The 24,694-nt window shown below is 34.9% G+C and overlaps 5 protein-coding genes and 2 long non-coding RNA genes across 9 annotated transcripts; 4 read left to right on the top strand and 3 right to left on the bottom strand.

Annotated features, from left to right (window-relative positions):
- Nucleotides 1-2,239: 2,239 nt before the first annotated feature.
- On the top strand, nt 2,240-6,354 carry NET1C (Kinase interacting (KIP1-like) family protein; the record flags this gene model as incomplete). Its single annotated transcript, NM_116505.2, has 4 exons — nt 2,240-2,490; nt 2,720-2,911; nt 3,013-5,294; nt 5,404-6,354. The coding sequence occupies exons 2-4, from the start codon at nt 2,809-2,811 to the stop codon at nt 6,352-6,354; spliced, it is 3,336 nt and encodes a 1,111-aa protein (NP_192180.1). The 5' UTR covers nt 2,240-2,490; nt 2,720-2,808.
- AT4G04275 lies at nt 4,193-4,601 on the bottom strand. Its single transcript, NR_141792.1, has one exon. It is a non-coding gene; the product is annotated as an other RNA (long non-coding RNA).
- On the bottom strand, nt 6,259-10,887 carry SULTR3;2 (sulfate transporter 3;2). Its single transcript, NM_116504.3, has 12 exons — nt 10,490-10,887; nt 10,006-10,213; nt 9,051-9,222; nt 8,902-8,967; nt 8,692-8,805; nt 8,353-8,469; nt 8,145-8,271; nt 7,601-7,887; nt 7,332-7,522; nt 7,145-7,230; nt 6,864-6,940; nt 6,259-6,721 (listed from the first exon to the last, which is right to left on the bottom strand). Exons 1-12 carry the CDS (start codon nt 10,806-10,808, stop codon nt 6,545-6,547), a joined length of 1,941 nt encoding a protein of 646 aa, NP_192179.1. The 5' UTR covers nt 10,809-10,887; the 3' UTR covers nt 6,259-6,544.
- A 1,166-nt stretch (nt 10,888-12,053) lies between these two features.
- Nucleotides 12,054-14,119, bottom strand: AT4G02690 (Bax inhibitor-1 family protein). 2 transcript variants are annotated; one of them, NM_116503.2, is made up of 4 exons: nt 13,580-14,119; nt 13,354-13,467; nt 13,033-13,190; nt 12,054-12,542 (listed from the first exon to the last, which is right to left on the bottom strand). In NM_116503.2, the coding sequence occupies exons 1-4, from the start codon at nt 13,845-13,847 to the stop codon at nt 12,336-12,338; spliced, it is 747 nt and encodes a 248-aa protein (NP_192178.1). In that variant the 5' UTR covers nt 13,848-14,119; the 3' UTR covers nt 12,054-12,335. The 2 variants fall into 2 exon arrangements, with proteins under 2 accessions (NP_192178.1, NP_001329468.1); NM_001340395.1 differs by lacking the exon at nt 13,354-13,467.
- A 738-nt stretch (nt 14,120-14,857) lies between these two features.
- On the top strand, nt 14,858-18,947 carry EOL1 (ETO1-like 1). The gene is made up of 5 exons (NM_116502.4): nt 14,858-15,657; nt 15,731-17,458; nt 17,531-17,822; nt 18,028-18,337; nt 18,448-18,947. Exons 1-5 carry the CDS (start codon nt 15,542-15,544, stop codon nt 18,666-18,668), a joined length of 2,667 nt encoding a protein of 888 aa, NP_192177.1. The 5' UTR covers nt 14,858-15,541; the 3' UTR covers nt 18,669-18,947.
- A 2,154-nt stretch (nt 18,948-21,101) lies between these two features.
- Nucleotides 21,102-21,356, top strand: AT4G04235. The gene has a single exon (NR_141791.1). It is a non-coding gene; the product is annotated as an other RNA (long non-coding RNA).
- Nucleotides 21,246-23,870, top strand: IDD12 (indeterminate(ID)-domain 12; the record flags this gene model as incomplete). 2 transcript variants are annotated; one of them, NM_001340394.1, is made up of 3 exons in its annotated part: nt 21,246-21,567; nt 21,804-22,203; nt 23,059-23,870. In NM_001340394.1, the coding sequence occupies 3 exons, from the start codon at nt 21,375-21,377 to the stop codon at nt 23,678-23,680; spliced, it is 1,215 nt and encodes a 404-aa protein (NP_001328388.1). In that variant the 3' UTR covers nt 23,681-23,870. The 2 variants fall into 2 exon arrangements, with proteins under 2 accessions (NP_001328388.1, NP_192176.1); NM_116501.2 differs by having other exon boundaries at nt 21,381-21,567; nt 23,059-23,777.
- Between the last annotated feature and the right edge of the window lie 824 nt (nt 23,871-24,694).

The following is a 24,694-nucleotide window of genomic DNA, read 5'->3' as shown; positions in this document are numbered from 1 at the left end:
TATACTTGTCTTTAATAATCCATACCTTGTGTAACTTTTCTCTCTTTTTCTTTTAGGAAAAATAAATGAAGCTTAGTTGATAACATGTGCAAACAGTGAAAGATTAAGCTATAGCTATTACAAGCCGACATTTAATGGCATGTGATGAGAGGTTTCAAAATAAATTTAATTATTATACACAACTAAAATAAACTTATTTGTTCTTCTTTTCAAAATAAATATCGTTTGAAAAATATGTATATTTATTCATAATTCAGTTATATCTTTAATAAAAAATCTGATAAATCTATATATACATTTTTGCAGCCATTTTAGCAAATAAATCATGGACTTACACTTATTTACAATCTAATGCCATTAGCATTAAATCTTTTTTTCCAAAATAATTAATTTTACTTTCAATTTTTGATTTAAATTGTCAATCACATTATCAATCAAATTTCATCCCAACAAACTTCAAATCAATCCCTTAAAATTAGCATAAACATATTTGTTAACAATATTTTAAAATAAAGTTTTTGTTAAATAAATATTATTCTTACTAAACGTTTTTTGTTTAAATAAATAAATTTTGTATTTGAACTTATTTACAATGTCATGTCACTGACATTAATTATTTATTAATGAAAATATTTAGTTAAAGATTTAAATCTTCTAAATCCTTGCTTTTAGAGTTATTATGTCATTACCTTATAAGCAAAAATATTATTTTTTTAAATATTATTATTTATATATTTAAAATTTATAAAATATTATTAATATTTAAACTTATAAAAAGTTTGATATATCACAATTCTTTAACATCATTATATAATATATAGAGTTTAAAAAAATCTTAATTTTTTTCGTCATATTTTATGATTCAAAATTTTAAAAATGAACATATATTAACCAATTGGTAAAAAATGTATGGGTTCAACGTCCCGCATCGACAAAAATATTTAGACAATGATTTATAAACATATCATAAATAAGATTAACATTAATATAAATAAATGGTTTTTTTACGGGACGGGTTTGACAGGACGTTACTTAATAACAATTATAAACTATAAAATAAAAATATATTATAGATAGATACAATTTGCAAAAAAAAAATTATACTAACTTTAAAAAGATAAATTGTCCCCGCAGTGTACCGCGGGTTAAAATCTAGTGTTTTACAATTTTACATTTTGCCTTTAAAAAGTATAAATTAATCTTACAAAGTCAAAATAATAAGCGATATAATCTTCATATATATATTCTAAAATTTTCACGGTCGCATACATTATATTTGAATTTGTTTTAAATAGTTGGTCGTAAGAACTTCAAATTTGGTATTATTAAAATTTTAGAAATTTAACGATGATGACGATGAGTTATATTACTTATTATTTTTTATTTTGTATCGACTAATTTGTATTATTTAGAAACATATGATTAAATTAAAAAATATGGCAATTATAAAGGTTTTTTTTTTGTGTAGAAAACCATATTTGTTTGTTTTTTTGTTAAAATTTTGACTCTTGTTATTATGTTCTGTTGATATAGTATTTTTTTCCTGTAGAAAGATTTTTAAATTTCTAGTTTAAATTACAATAGCTAAAAATTAATATTAAAAAATAAAACTTGATTATCACCTTAAGATGTGTATGTATGTGTAATGTGTATGTATGTGATGCGCATGGGTGAGTTGTGCAACGTGGACGAATATGATTGGGTGACGTACATGGGACCCAAAGTTCAGCTCTACGCCTCTCTGTGCCTTCGCCTTTTTCCTTTTCTTGATTCTCTTTTTTTCCAAAGATTCTTTCTTTTCTTTTTATTATTATATATATATATATATAAAGAAAAAATATTTTTTTGTCAACTATATAAAGAAACAATATGAAACCAGCAAAAGTTATTTTATTTAATCATATTTATTTATACTTATCATGTAGGATAAGTTTTCATATCATAAAAAGATTTATAACAACCTATGACCTATATGTTGCTGTCATTAACTGTAAAAATGAAAAAAATCTAACATGTCATGATAACACAGGGCGTAATTAATGGCATAATTTACATTTAAGTTTTGTTTCTAATAAAGTGTTTAATTACATTTATTTAGAAAGTGTTTAATTACATTTAAAGTGTTTAATAAAGTGTCAAATATCCCAAACAATCCCAAGAAAGAAAAAATCTGTGTTCTTAAAGAAAGAAAAACATTTTAAAAAATCATATACAAGGGTACTTTCGTCATTTGATTTATATCTCTGTCTCTTTAATCCTCCACTCATCATAACCTAAGCAAAACTCTCTTCACAACGTAAAAAGCAGAAACAGAGCTTAAACACCAAAAGAGAGAGAAAGAGATCTAGAAGAAGAAGATGGCATGAGATATGCGAAGAAGATGGAGAAGTGTTAGTTATACACTAGGAGAATTGTAAGAAGAAACTTAGCGCTTCAATTTCTCAAGGCTCTTTTCGATCAATAACGTGCAATTCGTATTTTTTTTCCGGGGTAAGAACTCGACTTCAATGTTCTCCGATTCGTTTGATAAAGGTCGGATTGTGATTTTTGAGTACTCGGATCACTAGAATCGAAAGTTTACAGTGTGATCGTTTGATTTTTCTGACTCGAAACTTGTTGTTCTCTGGGTTTAAGAACATGAAAAATCACAATCGTCTACATGTTTAGGTTTTTTCAAAATTAGGGTGATTTCATTTGTCTACGGTCAATTTTTTTCCAGGTAATTTGTTAGATAGATTGTGAGAGACTGAGACTGAGGATTTTGGTGCACAACATCCTTGTGGTCTGTTAGAATTTTTGCTGGAAAAAATGGAGATTGCAGCAAAGAGTAACTCGAAACGTATGTATTCATGGTGGTGGGATAGTCACAATACCCCCAAGAATTCTAAATGGCTTCAGGACAATCTCGCAGGTATGTTTCTACTTCTAGTGTATCTTTAGCTTGCTCTTTTGTTGGCCTATGATATATCATCGTTAAGCTGATGATTTGTTTTTTTATTATTCTTTTGGCAGATATGGATAGTAATGTGAAGCAGATGATTAAGGTTCTTGAAGAAGATGCAGATTCTTTTGCCAGGCGAGCAGAGATGTATTACCGTAAACGTCCTGAGCTTATGAAATTAGTTGAAGAGTTCTATCGTGCATATCGTGCATTAGCTGAGAGGTATAATCATGCTACGGGCGTAATCCACAAGGCTCATGAGACTATAGCAGAAGCGTTTCCAAACCAAGTTCCTTTGATATTTGGTGATGAGTCACATGGTGGTGCTTTGACAAATGATGTTGATCCACAAACACCGGACATGCCTCCTCCTTTCCGAGCTCGGGGTAACCCGGATGAGTTCCAACAAGATGCTTTGGGGTTCTCTTTATCTCATGTCCATGATGTAAAGAGGAATATAGATTTTAGTGAAGAGCCTCTGTTTGTGAGTAATGGAAAAGCAAGAAAGGGACTGAATTTTAATGATCATGGAGATGGAAAAGGAAGAAATGGTCTTAAGGATCATATTCTTTCCGAATCTGAACGAGCTAGCAAAGCTGAGGCTGAAGTTGTGGCTTTAAAAGATTCCTTGTCTAAGATGCAGGCTGAAAAACAAGCTAGCTTAGCATTGTTTGAGAAGAATTTGGAGAGACTATCAAATCTAGAATCTGAAGTCTCTCGTGCACAGGCAGACTCAAGGGGAATTAATGACAGAGCCGCAAGTGCAGAAGCTGAGATCCAAACGCTCAGAGAAACCCTCTACAAACTAGAGTCTGAAAAGGAATCCAGCTTTCTTCAGTATCATAAATGCCTGCAAAAGATAGCTGATTTGGAAGATGGACTCTCTGTAGCCCATAAAGAAGCTGGGGAGCGAGCCAGCAAAGCTGAAACTGAAACTCTCGCTTTGAAGCGGAGCCTTGCCAAGGCCGAAACTGACAAGGAAACTGCTCTTATTCAATACAGGCAATGCTTGAATACGATATCTAACCTAGAAGAGAGACTAAGGAAGGCTGAGGAAGATGCAAGGCTTATCAATGAGCGGGCTGAAAAGGCTGGGGTAGAAGTTGAAAACTTGAAGCAAACAGTCTCGAAATTGATCAAGGATAAGGAAGCTTCTGAACTTCAGTTCCAACAGTGCCTGAATATAATTGCGAGTCTAAAAGTCAAACTACACCATGCTCAAGAAGAAACACAGAGTCTTAGCCATGAAATAGAGGATGGAGTTGCTAAGTTAAAGTTTTCTGAGGAGAAATGTCTTTTGCTTGAGAGATCAAATCAGAATCTCCACTCTGAGCTGGATAGTCTCTTGGAGAAACTGGGGAATCAAAGTCAGAAGCTCACAGAGAAACAAACCGAGCTAGTCAAATTGTGGAGCTGTGTGCAAGCAGAGCATTTGCATTTCCAGGAAGCTGAGACCGCGTTTCAAACCCTACAGCAATTGCACTCTCAGTCTCAAGAGGAGCTAAATAATTTGGCTGTGGAACTTCAAACCGTGTCTCAGATCATGAAAGACATGGAGATGCGAAACAATGAGTTGCATGAGGAACTTGAGCAAGCCAAGGTTGAGAACAAAGGTCTCAATGACCTCAATTTCACTATGGAAAAGCTTGTTCAGAAAAACCTTATGCTGGAAAAATCTATATCTTATTTGAATTCTGAGTTGGAATCATTCAGAAGGAAGCTGAAGACGTTTGAGGAAGCTTGTCAGTCACTCTCAGAAGAGAAATCATGTCTTATTTCTGAAAACCAGCACAATGTTATTGAGAACACTGTTCTTATTGAATGGCTTCGGCAACTTCGGTTAGAAGCAGTTGGTATAGCAACAGAGAAGACTGACCTTGAGGGTAAGGCAAAGACGATTGGTGATAAGTTAACAGATGCAGAAACTGAAAATTTGCAGCTAAAGAGAAACCTGCTTTCTATCAGATCGGAGAAACATCACTTAGAAGATGAAATTACTAATGTGAAGGATCAGTTACATGAGAAGGAGAAGGAATTTGAAGAAATCAAAATGGAGAAAGAAAAGCTGATACAAGAGGTTTTCAAAGAGAGGAAACAGGTTGAATTGTGGGAGTCTCAAGCTGCGACATTCTTCTGCGATAAGCAAATCTCGGTTGTACATGAAACATTGATTGAAGCAACGACACGTGAGCTTGCTGAAGCATGCAAGAACCTTGAAAGTAAAAGCGCATCGAGAGATGCGGATATTGAAAAGCTTAAGCGAAGCCAAACTATAGTCTTGTTGAATGAAAGCATTAAATCTTTGGAGGATTATGTTTTCACACACCGTGAATCTGCGGGTGAAGTTTCAAAGGTAATTTCTCTTAGCTATTTATCTTCCTCAGTCTCCCACTTGTAATGTTGATTCTTTGATCAGATTGAAACCGTTTTGAAAGAACTGATGTTCTCATCTCTTTTACCAGGGAGCTGATTTGATGGATGAATTTCTCAAGTTGGAAGGTATGTGTTTGAGAATCAAAGCTATCGCAGAAGCAATAATGGAAAAGGAAAAGTTTTTGATGCTTGAGAACACTAATACCTACTCTATGCTTGAGGCGTCATTGAAACAAATCAAAGAATTGAAGACAGGAGGAGGAAGAAGCATGAGGAAGCAAGATGGAGGAAGTGGCAGAATGCGGAAGCAGAGTCACGAAACCGAGATGGTAATGAAAGATATTGTGCTTGATCAAACGTCTGATGGATCATCGTATGAGATTGTAAGTAAGAAAGGGAATTCGGAGTTGGATCATCTCGGTTTTGTTGAGCTAAAGCCAGTGAAGACTCACAAGACAGAAACTAAAGCCTTGTCTGAAGAGTCACTGATTGTCGAGAAAGTAGAGATTTTCGACGGATTCATGGATCCAAACCGTGAAGTAAACAAGAGAAGAGTTCTAGAAAGACTTGATTCGGATTTACAGAAGCTGGAGAATCTTCAGATCACTGTAGAAGATTTGAAAAGCAAAGTCGAAACAGTGGAGAAGGAAAAGACGAAAGTAGGAGAAAACGAGTATAAAACGATCAAAGGACAGCTTGAAGAAGGAGAGGAAGCAATAGAGAAACTGTTTACTGTCAATCGAAAGCTGACCACAAAAGCCGAATCAGAGAAGGATATTGATAGAAGAAGGAGAATATTCGAACATGCGAGGAGAGGAACAGAGAAGATTGGGAGGTTACAGTCGGAGATACAGAGGATTCAGTTTCTGTTGATGAAGCTTGAAGGAGAGAGAGAGCATCGACTTAGGTCGAAGATTTCAGATACCAAAGTTCTTCTTCGAGACTATATCTATGGGAGAACTAGAAGCGTATCGATGAAGAAAAGGACGAAGAAGCGGTCTGTGTTTTGTGGTTGCGTTCAGCAGCCAGAGTCTCCTTGAAGTTATTAAAACTGTTGTTACTTCACTCGCAAGTAACCAATGTTAATTGTTTAACTGCGTTTGCGATTATGTTTTTGAACGCAGACGCGGTAGTAATAGTGCGTTTAATAACAACAGACTTGTTTTTCAACTTCTTATTTCTTAATGACAATAAAACTTTTTAGAAATGTGAAATTTTCAATATGAAATCTTAAACGTTGTTAAATTCCGGTACCGGCGAGTCGGGTTTAGCCGTGTGGAGCATGAAATCGCAAGCTGCGACGGCTTCTGCCACCGTGAGATAAATCCGTTCTTTACCAATGCTCTCAATGAAGGTGGACTTGCTTAGCTTCTTCATCACCTCTGCTCCCGGGTTCGCTATCACTAGCTGAGAAAATTAGAAGACCAAATCGTGAAATCAATAAATGTTTAGGTACTTGTCTTCAAAAAATATTACCGCTCGTGTCGATGTCATGTGTACGATTGAGTATAAGACCAAATCGTTAAATCAATAATTAAGGGCATTTTACCTTAAGCTCTCTACGTCCCAGGATTTTGTTGAGTTCCTCAAGCATGCTTATACCGCTCGTGTCGATGTTCCCCACAGCTAATTCATTGACATATAGAAAAAAAGTATAGTATTGTATGTTGTATATTTTGAAATCCAACATTTATACTAAAAATTAAAATAAATTGTAGCGATAAAACTTTTAAAAATCAAATTTGGAATGTCACAAAAATAAAATTATCAAAGATAGCAAAATTTGCTTGAGACTGATATTATGATCCAAGCTAATATAAAGTTTCTTACCACTCATGTCGAGTACAATATATTGTAGACTGATATCTCCGCTAGTTCTCAATTTATCTTCCTCTTCATCGATCCACCTTCCAATTCTATAAAAATATTATACATAAGAAAAAGATTAATAAGTCACATACAAATAACTAAGATTCAACAATCATAGCCTATAAAGATGTATCAATGTATAAATAACCTGTCTCGCAAGTAGGTAGAGTTGGCGAAGTAAATAGGACCATCGATGTGGAGAATGAGAAGAGAAGAGCGAGTGATGGCTTGAGGGTAATGCTCAATGTTCCTATATATTTCTGAGTTTTGAATGTTTCCCATTACATAAATCTTTGGTCTTCCCACGAACAACACTAACCTCATCACTGATATTCCCACCTATTGCATGATTCTAGTTTTTTGTTGGGAGTGGCACAGAAGAGTAAGTAATGAAAAAGTTAGGATAGATATACGTACGGAGAGGATGAGACCAATTTCGATGGTACCAAAAACAACGCCCAAGTAAGCAGAGAGACAAACGAAGAAATCGAACTTGTCGAGTTTCCAAAGATGAATGGCTGCTTCGTAGTCGACTAGGCCTAGCATGGCAGCGATTATGATCGACGACAGAACTACTAATGGCGTGTAGAAGAATAACGGCGTTAAGAACAGTAACGTCACCGCCACTGCAACCGCCATCACCACGTTTGATAACGCCGTTTTGCAACCCGCGTTGTAGTTCACCGCCGAACGTGAAAATGGCCCTTCAACATAATGTTTTGGCTTAAATACCATTTATCAACATAGTTACGTGTTTTTTTCAAACCTTTAAGAGTTTAATACTAATCATTATGTTTTAAGAGAATATAATCATCATTTGATACCAAATAAGTCTCTAAAAACAAAAACCAAAAAGAGATCATCTCAAAACTACAACCATTCAAAGCTATATACACAATTTTTTTTCTTCTAAAAGATTTTAAAGATCAAGTAATAAGGAACAGAAGGAGTATAAAATTACCGGTAGTGAGATAGCAAGAGGAGAAGGAACCAAGAATGTTCATCATCCCAAAGGCTATCATCTCTTTGTTCCCATCTATATTGTAATTCTTGTACATTGCAAAGCTTCTCCCCACTGCTATACCTTCCTATTTTATTTTTTAAAAACAAAATTTATTACAACCAATTTAAGGACTCAATTGGTCGAGATTTAATTAATGAATACGTACAGCGAGAGCTATGACTCCAGTGATAATGCCAACTTTGAGAGCCAACATGACATAAGGTGGCGTGAAAACCAAATGTGTGATTGACGGTGGATTTATCCCTTTCTTTAGTTCTCCGATCTACTTCCCCAACAAAATAAATTATTAGTACATTTTGTAGTATTTTAACAGAGAAAATATTTCGTTTGGCGTTAAAAGTTTATAATGAACAACACATTTTGTTTACAATTTTTTTTCATAAATTTATTAAATATAAGAACGTAAATATGCAAAGGTAAATATTCGAGTCTAATTGTGAGTACTTAGCCGTAGAGGCAAAAGAAAAGGAGAGGAAAAACGTACAAATTGGATACCATGGAATTGGTCATGGAGGAAGTAAAGGAAAATGGTTCCAAAAATGACAGAAACAAGTGGAGACATTGCAGATATCCAGAACAGCTTTGGTCTCTTCTTGCTCTTCACTTACATAATTGATACTTTGTTAAATTTAAATCCAAAACGTATCTTAATCAGTACGTATATACATAGATTAAATTAACAAGTTAAACTTACAATGTATTTAGTTGTAAGAAGGAAGATTAGGAAGCAACACCCTAGCACTCCACTTTCCCATCTCCACTGCAAATATTAATACTAATTCATATATATGTACATATTACTTAAAACTCTTTTTTCACATTTCGACAAATGATGAAACGAACCATATGAGATTGAGAAAAAATGGAGCGGAGAACAGTGACGATATCGGTGGAATGAGTGAAATGATGGAGGCCAAGTAATCCTTTCAGTTGCTGCAGACACACCACTGTTGCGGCTCCTCCCATGAACCCTACAATCGCCGCGTGCGACAATATCTCCACCACGAACCCTAACCTAATATCATTCACTAAACTCTTTATCAATTTTACTCATAATTACTATATAACGTATGTGTTTTGTATGTTTGATTGATTTAACGTTTATTTTGCTAGTTTTGTTCACGTGAAATTTGTTTGTAAATGTTAAGACTAAATTTTATAATCTTATCATCTTCTGACATATTTGCCTCAGAATCGAACATGGAACACATCAACTATATGTTTTTGTTTTCTTCTTGTTTTCTATTTTGTATAGACTATAGAATATACATTTTTACTATTTCTAAGAAAAACAAAACAGCATGCACAGACCTTCAGCCGAAAAATTGTTCCCTTCTCACTTTTTAATAATGAATTAATGATATTCCCTCCGTCCCACTAAGATGAATTTTTTAAAAATTTCACATTGTTTAAGAAATATTGTATAAAGACAATTTTAACCTCTTAATATACTTTAAAAATAATAATAAATATTTATCTAATTATTTAGTAAGGATAAAACGGGAAAACAGTTTTAAAATTTGCATTGGAAATATAAAACTTCTATCTTTGTGGGACAAATATTTTTCCTAGAAAATTTATCTTTATGGGACAGAGGGAGTAGACCACTAGAAAACAACCAGAATTGTACCAAAATATACAATTAATACTATACAAACACATGCATATTCTAGCGGTCATTTAATTTCTACCACGACTGTTTTAAATTGAGTACGTAATAATGATTCCATTATATGTAAACCAATAATAGACATCGATATTTCACGTTTATGTCTGAAATGTTTGGATTGTTACGTACCGTAAGAGGCCAAGGCAGGTTTGCATGAGTCCGGCGAAGAAAGTGGCGGTGAAAGCTAAGTGAAGGTAAAGCTTTGGATTCACCACTGCGTTTACCTCTTTCCCCAACATCGCAGCCGTCAACAGCGAGGCCACCGCCACTGTTCCCACCGCTAAATCTCTTGAACTTCCCATGATCGCGTATACCAACGGCGGCACCAAGCTCGAGTCTATACATTTATTTCCCATATAAATATAATATATATAGTTAGTTAAAGCTATATAAGTTAGTTATAGTTTATATGAAATTACATATATATTTAGGACCAAACTAAATGAAAGAAAAAAATGGAAGAAACTTTAGATTTGAGTTTGGTGGGTTTTTTACTCAAAACCAACACTGAAATGTTTCGTCAAGAGTTATTTTTCTATGGTAAAATCATTCACATATAGCGAAAGAGAGAGTTGCAATTGTGAAAATTTATTAGAAGAGGAAAGGAGCCTACAAAGACCAAGGATTGGAGGGAGATTAGCGAGCTGAGCATAGCTAATCCCTTGAGGAATAGCAAGACTTGCAATTGTTATCCCTGAGATAACATCTGATTTCAAATACTCCAAACTGTAACCACGAGCCCATTCCAAGATAGGGAACACGTGTCTCAACCCTAACTCGATCTTTTTCGACGTTTTCGATTCGTTCCTGATTCTACGGAACGGATCGTCGGCGAAAAGGATCTCATTGAGAGTGTTCTTTAGTGATTTCAAGAAAGGTTGTGGTGGAGGGATTTCTACTTGGTGATATTGTGATGCCCTTTTGCTGCTCATCTTCTAGTTTAACTATTTAATTTGGATTAATGAGATTGATCAAAAGCTAATAAAGTCTCATTTGGATTTTGGAAGTGATGAGGAAGAGAGAAGGAAGATAGGGTTTATATAGGAAGGGAACATAGGTGATTCATGATTGCATTTTCATTGGACCCACAAAATTATTGGTCTTTGTTTTGTTCATATCTAGAGAACAAAACCATGGTAACTTTATTTTGAAATGGTCATAAGAAAATATTGCAATGTACGAATCCAGAAATGCTTGTAACCCATAATTTTGTTAAGCTCATTGAGAAAATATGGATCCACTCTTCTGTATTGGCTACACATACATTTCACCGTAATGTATCATCATCCTATTTGCATTGCGACCTATATATATATCCAGTTACATATAGAAAAAAAAACAAGAATGTTAAAGGGACTTTCACAGTTAAATGTATTTTTTTGTGTGGCATTTTTGTATATTGGTCAACACATACATTTCACCGTAATGTAACATCATATTTTGCATTGCCCCCAAATTCTACAAATCCAGTTGACAATAATAGTTATAATTCAATGATATTGTTATGTTGATCGAGAATATGGCGTGAGCCTTTTTTCATCATAGTAAAGAATATGGGTCGAACCCTCACGCCAGAGACCACTTGCCCATTATCCTCCTTGGCTTAGTGGTTACACACATACATTTGACCGTAATGTATCATAACATTTGCATTGCGACCACAAAGTCCAAAATCCAGTCACACATAGAAAGAAAAAGAATTATCAAAGGAATTTGAGTTTCTAAATCTAGTTATTTATTTTCCTACTTGTTTTCCCAAATTTAGACTTATGCGAAGACTAAATAATTAAGATACATGATTAAAACGAAGTAGCAGCATGAGCTGTTACAACTTACAAGACTTCCCCAATTTGGATTGATCACTCTCGTTACCATTATTGTTTTGTCCATTTGCATTTGGAGCATTCCAGAATTTCAAACATTCGTTTCCCTTTTCCTCAACACACACTTCGAGGCTTCCCATGTTTTGCTTCTCTTTTTGTTTTCAATATCAAAATATTCTTCATTTTATATCAAATTGTAAAAATAATCTGCTTTCCATTACTAAAATTGTCAAAATTTAAAATCCGAAACTCCAAATTCTACACCTAAACTAAACTCTAAAAACTAAACCATAAATCCTAAACCCTTATAACTCTTATTTTTTTTAACCATAAAATGTAATATGGTCTACATAAGTTTGAAATAAATATTATTAACAAAAAGCTTCAATTATCCCTTTTTTCTTATGAGAAAAAACAAAAGACTTGCACTTCTCGTGGTGTCTTTCGCGACATTACACACATGACACATCCTTGGCATTTTCGTTATAAATTATTACATGATCCACAGTTCCTGTGTTCCCTCTACAATCACTCACATGAACATGTGAACTGTAACCACAAAAATGTACAGTTTTATTTTCTTATTTACATATTTTTAAAGAGACCGATAAGCTAAATACCTCATCCTAATAATCATCATCTCTGTAAGGCTCTCAACACAGTAAGAAGATACAAGAAGAGGTTGATGATGTCTAGGTAGAGTGAAACCGCTGCCCAAATATACTCATCATACGTGTGTCTCTTGATCAGATTGTCTGTATCGTAAACTATGTATCCGCAGAATATTATCGATACCAAACAACCATAGATCATCACTGATACCCTCCCTAATGGGAACAAAATCTGCACAACATACCCCAAATTAAGTTACGAAACCTGGTTATGCAATCAAAAAGCTACCACATTTAAAATCAAGTTTCAAGTTTCTCATTTTATGCAATGCTTATAGTGATATCAAGTGTCAAATTCTAGCCTAAAGATTACTATAAAGAGCACCACATTCAAAAAGTTAAAAGCTCTCATTCTCTGTACTGCCTTTAGCAGTGACAAATCAAGCCTTTCTAATTTCTAAGTGTAAAACAATGCTGCCAAAACTAACACATTTCATAGGCTAAATCCCTTATCTGTAATGTCTAATGTGAAATCTCACTTCTTAGTCTCGTAAAAATGCTACCATATCCGATACGCTTAAATCTTGTGCTCTCTAATGTCTAATATAAAATGAAGTTGTTAACTGTTTAGCCTAAAGAATGATACCAAAACTACCACATTTCATAAGCTAAAGACTACAACTCTCACTCTCTCCAATGGAAATTGGAATAAGTAGCTTTACTTGTATTAAGGCGAAGAAAATAAGCACGGTGAGAGCGCCAAACAAGAAGGGTCCAAGGAAATTAAAGTCATATCCTTTCCTAGCAGCCCAAAAAGTATATAATGTGAGCGAAAGCACCACTACCGATGTCAAGATCACTGACTCGAGAATCACTTTCCCTGTGTCCAACACAGAATAAGCTTTAAACATATACACAATCAGAATCATAGAAAAAACTGAGAGATGAAATTTGCTAAGAGCTAGTTCCCCAATAGCAAAAACAGAACTTTGTTGCCTAATGGATCCTTAACAGGTAACCAAAAGTGGTTGATCAAGTCATACCATTGGTGAAGGCACATGTTAATCCAACAACAAAAGCCAGAGCCAAAGTGAAAATCCCCAAGAGCAAGTAATTCACCGGATGTTTCTGATGGTAATAGTACAACGGACACAACACTATACATCGGAGAGAAACACAAATCCAAGTTTCAGCTTTTGAGATTATTACCAAACTTCGAAAAAGATTGAAACTTTTGATTTGTAAAACAAGTGTGCGTGATGATTGTACCTATGAGAGGTGTGATGATGATGACTATGTAAAGAGCTAATCCAAGTCCGGTGGTGGCGAAGAACAGAGCGATTGGACGGACGGTGACCACCGTGGCAGCGACAGCGACGGTGGCTAGAAGCTGAAAGGCGATTATAGAGTAGACCTTGCGTATAAATCCCCACCGGAGCTCGGGATTTTCATGCATCGCTGGGTATAGTAAAGGCCTTCTTGAGCTAACGCCTGTTTCCACGTCATCTTTCCGGTACGGTAAGTTCCACTGATACATTATTTACGATAGCAGAGTCTTTATAAAGTGAAGGAACGCGCGGGAAAATTCGAATCCTTTCGATTACTACTGTATCACGATCTACAGAGAGAGAACCACAAGCGAGAGAGAAAAGTTGATGCGGTGCTTTGCTTGAGCTTCTTCGGATTTTCCTGGGAGAAGCGGTGATGCCAAGAGGAAGAAGAAAGTTCATGAAAGCTCTCGGCTAAACCGTAGATGACGCGTGGCAACCGGAGATGTCGCATAAGCGGTGACAAGGATTTGATGTGTCCAAAGGGAAAGTGTTCTTTTTTTTGGCTCAACACAATACTTGCTTAACCAAACTTCACAGTACATTTCAAATAGTAACGAAATTTTTTATATATATATATATATATATATATTTTTATTACTATTTAAACCGTACAATATTTTATCTATAATTAATTTGCATTTTTCCAATTAGAACTTAACTAAAAAAAATTAGTTGATCAATAGTATCATTCTTGCATTTAATATAGAGGGTTTTCAATCAATATATGTAAGATATTTTTAATCAATTATTTAAACTGAAATAATTAAAAGTAAAAATTGATTTGAAATTTGGATAAAAAGTAAACAAAAATAAATTTTTAGAGAAATTAATTTGGGATATATTTTCATCGTTGATAAATAATATTGAAACTGAAATTACTTAAAATGATGCAGTTTTAAATTTTAACGCTAGTTTTTATAAACTTTTTTTTTGGTTTTGGTGGTGTTAAATGATTGAGTTGATAGTTTAACTTGTTAAATGAAAATATAATTATAATGTAGATTCTTGACTAATCATAGTTTATATTTTTAATCGTAATTGAGACACAAAAGGCTGTTATGCTTGATCATTTTTGTATACATTATTGTAGAATGTAAAAACTTATAATTAATAGAAAAAATAATAATTTAGTTCAAAAAATAGAATTTTTCACAATCTCTTGAAGAGTGGCCTAAGAATCCGATAGTGGTGGTTACTGTTTGTGTTGAGATATAGCATATGAGCAAAAACAATTGAAAAGAAGAAAAACTTTCCCTTTTACCAATGAAACAAAAGAGCTCTCAGATAATTAGAAAAGTGTCAATTTGTATAACATTTCCCACTCTCTCTCTCACTTCGATTCACTTTTGCTCAAACTTGACAACTTGTCCGAATCTGTCCATAGCACACCTCTCTCTCTGTTTTAGGGTTTTCTCTTCACTGGTGCTTTCTTCCTTGTCTCGCTGGTTCAAAGATTCTTACTTTTTGATGTCTAAGACATCTTAGATTTGTTAGACTCTCTTTAATTTTTCTGGGTTTAGCCACTAGATTATGTTATACTGCTAGAAGGTTAGGGTTTGGTCGAGAAAGCTCTAATTTTGGTGATTTATCCTCTTAATTTCGCAAAGGGTTATCTTTTCAATGGCAATTGCGAGTGAGTTTTGTTATTCTCACTTATGTATTTAGTAATTGTTCCGTCAGCTGTACATAAGTGGTTGGTTTCATAGAGAAATGCTTTTAGCTTTAGGTGTTGTAAGATCTCATAATACCAAAGTTCAGATTTTTTTGTATAGGATTCCATTAAGTAGCCCATCTCCACTTAGTTTCTGGTCTGGGTAGTGTGTAACCGACAAGAAAATAGTGTTTTGACTATCCTCTGGCTATCCTGGAGATCTGGGATTTGTTTCATCTGTTATGTCAGATGAGGACTTTTTACCCTTCTGATTCTTGTAAAGAATCACAACTCGATTCCTTGAATCCACAGTCATGGCTTCAAGTTGAGAGAGGGAAGCTATCTTCCTCTGCTTCTTCATCTGCGTAAGTTTCATTTATTTTTCTTGAACTTTGAGATGTTTTGGATATGGAGTAATAATATTTGGTCTTTTTGTAGTCCACTGTGTAGAGAATCATTTATCAAAGTTCCCGAGCCTCAGATACTGCCGCATTATAAGCCTCTCGACTATGTAGAAGTTCTAGCTCAGATTCATGAAGAACTCGACACTTGCCCTTTGCAGGAGAGATCGATTCTGTATTTGTTGCAGTATCAAGTGTTTAGAGGTCTTGGAGAGACCAAACTTAGACGGAGAAGCCTTCAATCAGCTTGGCAAGAGGCTACTACTGTCCATGAGAAAGTTGTGTTTGGATCTTGGTTGAGGTATGAGAAACAAGGAGAAGAAGTTATCACAGATTTGCTTTCCTCTTGTGGTAAATATTCTGAAGAATTTGTGCCACTAGATATTGCATCCTATTTCCCAGCTACTACTGCTTCTTCCCCTGAGGCAGCATCTGTGAAGACGAACCGCAGTGTATCTAAAAATGTTGTGTTTAAGATAGGAGAAGAGAAGATAGCTTGCCAAAGGCGGAAAATTGCGAGTCTTTCAGCTCCATTTCATGCTATGCTTTATGGTAATTTCACGGAATCGCTTCTTGATGAGATAGATATGTCAGAAAACCATGTATCCTCATCAGCTATGCGGGTTGTTAGAGATTTCAGCGTTGTTGGTGTACTAATCGGAGTTTCCAAGAACCTTCTTTTGGAAGTTTTAGTTTTCGCAAACAAGTTTTGCTGCGAGCGACTTAAAGATGCATGCGATAGAGAATTGGCATCTTTGATTTCTTCTATGGAATGTGCCATTGAGCTTATGGACTTTGCACTTGAAGAGAATTCCCCCATCCTAGCTTCATCGTGTCTGCAAGTTTTTCTTTATGAGATGCCTGATAGTTTGAATGATGAGCGTGTTGTTGAGGTTTTGACTCGAGTTAATAGATCTCAAGTCTCAACCATGGCAGGAAAAGCTCCATTCTCCTTATATTCTTGTTTAAGTGAAGTCTCGATGTGTATAGATCCTCGGTCTGACAGAACACTCGGTTTCTTGGAGAAATTAGTTGACTTTGCAGAAAATGACCGGCAACAAGTATTGGGGTTCCATCGGTTAGGTTGTATGAGGCTATTGAGGAAAGAATACCGGGAGGCTGAAGAAGCTTTTGAAACAGCTTTTAACTTAGGCCATGTGTATTCCGCTACTGGTTTAGCAAGACTAGGATACATCCAAGGGCATCGGCTTTGGGCTTATGAGAAGCTAAGCTCGGTAATCTCCTCTGTTTCGCCGCCTCTCGGGTGGATGTATCAGGAAAGGTCTTTCTATTGTGAGGGTGACAAGAAATTGGAAGATCTCGAGAAGGCAACCGAATTGGATCCGACTTTGACATATCCTTACATGTATAGAGCTGTCACACGAATGTCGAAACAAAATGCTAAGGCTGCTCTTGAAGAAATCAATCGGATCTTGGGGTTTAAACTTGCTTTAGAATGCTTAGAAATTCGGTTTTGTCTTTATCTTGGTATGGATGACTATGAAGCGGCTCTTCGTGATATTCAGGCTGCTCTTACGCTGTGTCCTGATTATAGAATGTTCGATGGGAAAGTAGCTGGGAGGCAGCTCCAGACGCTTGTGTATGAGCATGTCGAGAATTGGACAACCGCAGATTGTTGGATGCAGCTATATGAGAAATGGTCTAATGTTGATGATATAGGTTCTCTTTCTGTAATCTATCAGATGCTCGAATCCGATGCTTGCAAAGGTGTTCTCTACTTCAGGCAATCTTTGCTTCTCCTAAGGTAATTTTTCTAAATAAAGGTGTTCTTTACCATTATTTAAGCATCTCATTGTCATACCTTTGTTTTGTTCAGGTTGAATTGTCCAGAAGCAGCGATGCGCAGTTTACAGTTAGCCCGCGAGCATGCCTCAAGTGACCACGAGCGTCTAGTTTACGAAGGATGGATCTTGTATGATACAGGTCACTGCGAAGAAGGGCTTCAAAAGGCTAAGGAATCCATTGGAATAAAGAGATCATTTGAAGCTTATTTCCTCCAAGCTTATGCCTTAGCAGAATCTAGCCTTGATCCATCGAGTTCTTCTACTGTTGTTTCACTTCTTGAAGATGCTCTTAAATGCCCCTCTGATAGGTTGCGCAAAGGTCAGGTACGGTCGTTCACCATCAGTACATCCATTTGTTAATCAGTGAAAAGAAAAACTATGCTTCAGGTTGATAGGGTTTGGTTTAGTCAGGATTAGCCAATTATGTTACTGCCTGGTTTTTGTGAAATGTCCACTTTGGTTTTGGCTTGAGTCGATTTGGTTTTGTGCTTATTTAGTCTATGAAAATGCTATTTGTTTTTGTTTTTAGGCTCTGAACAATCTCGGGAGTGTCTATGTCGATTGCGAGAAGCTAGATTTAGCTGCGGATTGCTATATAAACGCTCTCAAGGTAAGACACACGCGTGCACACCAAGGTCTAGCTCGTGTCCATTTCCTTAGAAACGACAAAGCTGCAGCCTACGAAGAAATGACCAGACTAATCGAAAAGGCTCAAAACAATGCATCCGCCTACGAGAAAAGATCTGAGTATTGTGATCGTGAACTCGCCAAATCTGATCTTGAAATGGTCACCCGGTTAGACCCTCTCCGGGTTTATCCTTACCGATATCGCGCCGCAGGTTTTTCTTCACTTGCAACTCTTATGCTCCTTTTTTTGTTCATCATCTCCGAAAAATAATTGGCTTAACCGAAACTTGATTATTCGTTATTCTTTTGTGGGTTTTGATAGTGTTGATGGATAGTCGGAAAGAGAGAGAGGCTATCACAGAGTTATCCCGAGCTATCGCCTTTAAAGCAGATCTTCATCTTCTTCACTTACGAGCGGCTTTCCACGAGCATATCGGTGATGTCACGAGTGCGTTGCGGGACTGTCGTGCAGCGCTCTCGGTCGACCCCAACCATCAGGAGATGCTCGAACTCCATAGCCGTGTTAATAGCCATGAACCTTGAACCGCAACCACACACAAAAGAGCTTCGATATGAAAGTAAAGTGTGAAAAATTGTAATACTAAAAGAATCATTGTTGGAAACTTGTAATCTCTTGTAACTCTTTTATTCTTTGTTGCTGTTTTCCATATATCGATTTCGTATTTTGTCCTTCCATCGTAAACTTCAAATTTCTCTGGGCCTAAAACGTAAACTTGATTTAAAACAATAAGTAGATCGTTTGAGTTCTTGGTGACAAACCTAAAGCATTTTCCTTTATTATTCTTGCACCTAATAAAGCCCCAATGAGCTATCTTATTTTCAAGCTTTAGGTTTGAAAATGTGAAAAAGCTTTGGGTTTGTCACCAAAGACTCAAATGATTTCGATTACGTTTTATAGAAGGTTGAATGTTTGTACTCTTGTTACATTAACCCATGACATACATTACATATACATATAATATATAAGAGCTTTTACTACAAGACCTATTAACATGGGCTTAGATGGGCTTCTAGAGTTGTAGTGTTAATAACTTGGGCTTAATGGGTACTATAATACTGATGACTAGTTTTCTTTGTCCTCAAATGATCTAGTTTCTTCCCTGTTTTACTTTAAAATATAAAATTTTCCCTTTGTTTGTTACAAGAATTCGAATATTCATGTGTTTATTTCCTTCGTATAGCATATATATTTTCAGAATATTTCACAATTCAAAAAAGCCTTTATGAAAATTTTAAAAGAAGAATATTCGGTGTTGCATGGGTTTTAGTTACGCTCGTGTCTCATAATGGTCACACGTTTTGTTTTGTTTTGGCCTAAAGGGATTCCATCATAAACTGAATTTTACTACAGTAGACACGCCTATCCCAATGAATCAAATGGTACAAGACACGTCTAAGGACAAAATCGACTTAACAAAATGTTCTTCATTGGAATATTTTTCTATAGAAAAATTTCAACAGATAAAAAGTTAAAGAACGGATGAAAGAGTGCGAAAAATTCTTGTTGGTGGGGTAAGTATTTTCTTTTTGGACATGAACAATTTTCAAAGGGATATATTAAGAATATTAATCAAAAACTTATAAAGGTTGGAAAAAAAGGAAGAGGAAGATAGCACAAAGCCACAAAGTCATCCACAAGAGTAAATCATATGAAGACGAAACAAAATTCAACAAAGTGATATATTCCATTTTGATATTCAAAGCCAAAATGCTTTTAGGGCATTGGTTGCTTTGAGTGTATGTATTTTTCTCCCCTACAAATACAACTCTCTTTTATCTTTGTGAGTGATTCAAACTTAAGTTAGGAGGCATGTAAGGATGTTGTATAATCAGAATTTAAATTTAAATTAGAGAAATAGACAATAAAGTTGTTTAATTCGTCTTTAGGGCGAAATAGCTTTAAACCTAAATTTGTTTTTTTTTTGTTAGAATCTTTGTATGATGTTCCCTTTTTACAATGAGTTTCTATTTCCTTACGTTGTTTTAATTTATTTTATAGCTTATGATAAGTTTCATTCAAATCAGTGTGCCTTTTTAAGAATTTTGGGTATATTATGGGAATGAGAGAAACTATAAGGAAAAAAAAAGATAAAGCTTTAGCAGCCTTGGTAGAGAAAGTAACATCACTCAAATTCATAATAACACACAAGTAAAATATAATAATATTTAAAGACAAATTCAGAAGAAAGTTATAGCTTTTTCTACATGAAATAAAATCGAACTAGAATCCCTAGCTAAAGTAATAAGGAAATACAAATAGAAAATAGCACAATTGAACAAGTATACTTATACTCTTGGCAATAAGTCAAACAATTTCATCTTGGATACTTAATTTTCCAGTAGATAGTTTCCTATTAGATATTCCTCAATGGTTGTATTACTAAATTTAGTTCTTCTATTATAAGAACAACGTTTATTTTGGCTAAGTAATTGTGTGTTTAGATTCTCTTTACAAACTTAAACAAAACAAAAAAAGTTTCCATTATTCAAACCCCAATAAATTGAAAAGAGGCACACTTTTCTTGATATAAAAGTGATTATTACTTCCATTTAAGGAAATTAGGCCTGATAAGTCTCATCTCACAATATTTTCCATTAATTGCACAAATTGATAGCTTGCTTTTTTTCTTTCTGGGTCTACTCTTCTTTTTTAGTAGACAATTTCAAGTAAATGCTTATAGTCTGAACCTGTAATCATCACTCTTCTCTGTAATGCAGAACACTTAAAAAATTACATAAAATAAAGAATAAAACTGAGGAATAAAAAATAAAAAACAGTTAAAGATATATGAAAACAAAGTCAAAGTCTCACTTTCAAGCACAATCTCTTTCCTCTGTGGTATTTATCTGCACATAGAAAAACTAATAAAAATGGGAATCAAACAGTCTTTGCATTTATTGTAAGCACACACATATATGTGTACATGATAGTGACATTGGAGAATAATCCATCATGGTCGTCTTCTTGCTTTTGAGACTATACATATACATGTGCATTATATACACTACTCAAGTAACTAAATTATTTAATTTTGCATATATAGCCAAAGAATGATGTCTTTCTGTGTACACTTACTTCTTACTCTCTAGGTACTTGCAGTTCCTTATTTTAAGAGATCAGAAGAAACCAAAGTTTGGATCTTTTTATAGTTTTCTTCCAAGTTTTGTTTTTGTTTTTTCTTTTGTTGGAGTTTCCTTCTTCATATAGCTATAACCATATAGCTAGCCATGGATATGTTTTCTTCTCATTCCTTGTCCTATAAGCTAAGCTCTTTGTCTACTGAAGCAAGTGCCTCTTCTGGTAACAACACACTCAGTACCATCCAAGAATTCAGTGGCTTTCACAATGTGATTTCTAGTGTTTGTACACACACAGAGACTCACAAGCCTAAGAAAAAGAGAGGCCTTCCTGGAAATCCTGGTAAGAAAATAGTACTTTTTTTTTTTTTTTTTCATTTGGAATCTTGAAAAACCAAATGAATCAGGATACTGTCTTTGATTCCTGGTAGAATCTTGGAACCTAAACTTTTTCTTATGGGGTTTTGCAAAAAAGTCTTCCTTTTTTTAATATTAGGGTTTGTGTGAATATCATCTTTTTACCAAGACTATGTGTTTGAGACTTTATTTTTCATGTGAAACTGGTTTATTATGTGGCAGATCCAGATGCAGAAGTGATCGCATTATCACCAAAGACACTTCTTGCAACAAACAGATTCGTTTGTGAGATATGCAACAAAGGGTTTCAAAGAGATCAGAATCTACAGCTTCACAGGAGAGGCCACAATCTTCCATGGAAGCTGAAACAGAAGAACACCAAAGAACAACAAAAGAAGAAAGTCTACGTGTGCCCAGAGACAAACTGTGCTCATCACCATCCATCTAGAGCTCTTGGGGATCTCACAGGGATCAAGAAACACTTTTGCAGGAAACATGGAGAGAAGAAATGGAAATGTGAAAAGTGTTCAAAGTTCTATGCTGTTCAATCTGATTGGAAAGCTCATACCAAGATCTGTGGTACTAGAGATTATAGATGTGACTGCGGCACTCTTTTCTCGAGGTAACCCTTTTTTAATTTTTCATTTTTTTGTTCTTTATGTCAAGTTCTTTCTTTGTTCCTTGTCTTTCTTGAAAATTTTACTGATGTTTCTGTGACAAATCTAAATTATTGTCTATCTCTATAGAGATAGGAGTCAATAGTTTTTCTTGGAGTAGTTTGATATATATAGATGAATTTAATGCTTTCGTGTGACTGATTTCAATTGTCTTCTTTTGGTTATGTTCTTTGACAAATCTGCTTGTGACTGTCCATGGAATATAGTTTGAGTGCAATTAAATGCAGTGGCAAAATTCATGGATTAAGACATTATATTTACATGTTGGCCATTATTGCGTGTATATATAATTTTTTTTTTTTTTACATAAATCACTTCACACTTTTTTAGAGCTAATATGTATGTATTTGTGTAATATAAATTAATTCTTGTCCAACAAAAAATGATTTTTTAATAACATTATATGTAAAATTTGTGTTGATTTAATGAGGAGATAAAAAGAAGCCTGCAGGTGAATCTTCTCCTTCATCATCATAATAGTGAAAAAGAATCTTGATTTGATTTTGTAATTTTTTTTTTTGTAAAAAGATTTTGATAATCTATGATTTGATTTGCTGTGTGTAAAATTGCATTGGTCCATCATGACATAATAGGCTTCAAAAGCTTTTCTTTGAATTTTGAAACTTCTTTATTATCTCTGTATGGTCCACTCCAAACTATTTCACTACTTGCAATTGCATCATTTTATTTTTGGTTTAATGTTACAATTGCATCATTATTGATCATACATACATATATTGTTTATGTTTCTATCTAATATTTGTTTTTGTTTGTTTGTGATATATATATTTTATAAACAGGAAAGACACTTTCATAACGCATAGAGCGTTTTGTGATGCATTAGCAGAAGAAAGTGCAAGACTCCACTCAACTTCTTCCTCCAATCTCACAAACCCTAACCCTAATTTCCAAGGCCATCATTTTATGTTCAATAAATCTTCCTCCTTGCTCTTCACGTCATCACCTCTTTTCATCGAACCATCACTTTCCACCGCCGCTCTTTCAACGCCTCCAACGGCAGCTCTTTCCGCGACGGCTCTTCTCCAAAAGGCCACCTCTCTCAGCTCCACTACTTTCGGCGGCGGAGGACAGACTCGATCCATTGGTCATCACCGACATTTGACGAACGTCAACGAGTTTCTTGGTGTTGACCGAGTCATGATGACGTCAGCTTCTTCGTCTGAGTACGACCAGTTAGTTGTTGATGGGTTTACGTCCACGTGGCAGAAAGCTGACCGTTTGACCAGAGACTTTCTTGGACTCACGGGTCATGGGGGACACGTTAGCGTCAGACCTGGGGATATGCTAGAGTACGCGGGTGGAGTGGCGTTTCCTATGTCGGCGTACGATACCGAATCTCATGATCACTCGTTTCAGAAGGCTTACGATCATCTGGGATTCTCAGGGGCCCATCGTATGTAAAAGGGCAAAACTGGAATCTTGTTACTTTCTTTATTTTGTTTCTCTCAAATTACTTAAATACCCTCGTGGACAAAAAAAAAGACACAGAGCATTTCTTTCTGGGGATTATTAATTTTCTAAAATTGTTGCTAGCTTTGAATTTTTGTCTCGTTTACGTTGGATTTTCTTGTAAAAATATATTCGTACAAGGAAGTAAGGAACATTTAGAATTTCCTTAGTCAATATTATGTCCGTTAAAAAACCTAAAAAAGTTTTTACTTGGACATTACATGAAAAATCAAAAATAATATGATTTTCCTTAAAAAATGGATCGGTAAAAGTCCCACAAAACTGCAACGTCTCTAGGGATTGACGAATGTGTCCTCTCAAAGCCAGCTTATTTGACTGTGATAGATACTATACAAGTATACAACTTCTTTCATCATATCCACGTTACATGTATACATCATGTAATATGCACTTTTGTCTTCTGAAGATATATATTGCCAATCTTATACACATTGAGAAATACATATTCATCGTAACTCAAATTTGGCAATAGGTGTCGACAAACATATTTATTGTTGTTCTGATTGTTGTTAACAAGTTTCTATCGTAATCACTAATCAGTGACAAGGAGCTTATACTATTGATGGTCATTTATGTTGCCACTATGGCATTAGTAACGAACACTAACATGTATGTATCATTTTCATACTGTGATGAATAGTCGCTATACCAATCACAATTAATTTAGTGACAAATCATTACAATCTTATGTTTTTTTTTAATAGACGGTTTAATTACGTACCACAAAATCAAAAGGAACTGAAAACACATAAAGATATGAGGGTGAGGAGGAATCAAATAAAAAAGATATTATATAGAAAACTACGAGGAATAATATAAAGTAGAAAAGATTAAAGAAACGAATTAGGTCAAAGAGCTTGTTGATGAGGACACGCATGAACATGCGAACACTTTAAAACCAAAAAACGAAAACAAAAACAAGAACATGCGACCACTAAAAAGTTA

The sequence above is a fragment of the Arabidopsis thaliana genome, chromosome 4 (assembly GCF_000001735.4).
Source record: "Arabidopsis thaliana chromosome 4, partial sequence".
NCBI lineage: Eukaryota > Viridiplantae > Streptophyta > Magnoliopsida > Brassicales > Brassicaceae > Arabidopsis > Arabidopsis thaliana.
The sequence above is the reverse complement of the archived record's forward strand: the minus strand, read 5'-3'. Positions and strand labels throughout refer to the sequence as shown.

What these genes read in the sequence shown, in the direction of transcription:
- EOL1 (NM_116502.4), top strand. Translation starts at nt 15,542, where the DNA reads ATGAGGACTTTTTACCCTTCTGATTCTTGTAAAGAATCACAACTCGAT. An exon ending in CAATCTTTGCTTCTCCTAAG is followed by an intron (nt 17,459 to 17,530) that starts GTAATTTTTCTA and finishes TGTTTTGTTCAG; the next exon opens with GTTGAATTGTCCAGAAGCAG. An exon ending in ATAGGTTGCGCAAAGGTCAG is followed by an intron (nt 17,823 to 18,027) that starts GTACGGTCGTTC and finishes TTTTGTTTTTAG; the next exon opens with GCTCTGAACAATCTCGGGAG.
- AT4G02690 (NM_116503.2), bottom strand. Translation starts at nt 13,847, where the DNA reads ATGTATCAGTGGAACTTACCGTACCGGAAAGATGACGTGGAAACAGGC. An exon ending in AACATGTGCCTTCACCAATG is followed by an intron (nt 13,191 to 13,353) that starts GTATGACTTGAT and finishes TGTTGGACACAG; the next exon opens with GGAAAGTGATTCTCGAGTCA. An exon ending in TTTTCTTCGCCTTAATACAA is followed by an intron (nt 12,543 to 13,032) that starts GTAAAGCTACTT and finishes TATGTTGTGCAG; the next exon opens with ATTTTGTTCCCATTAGGGAG.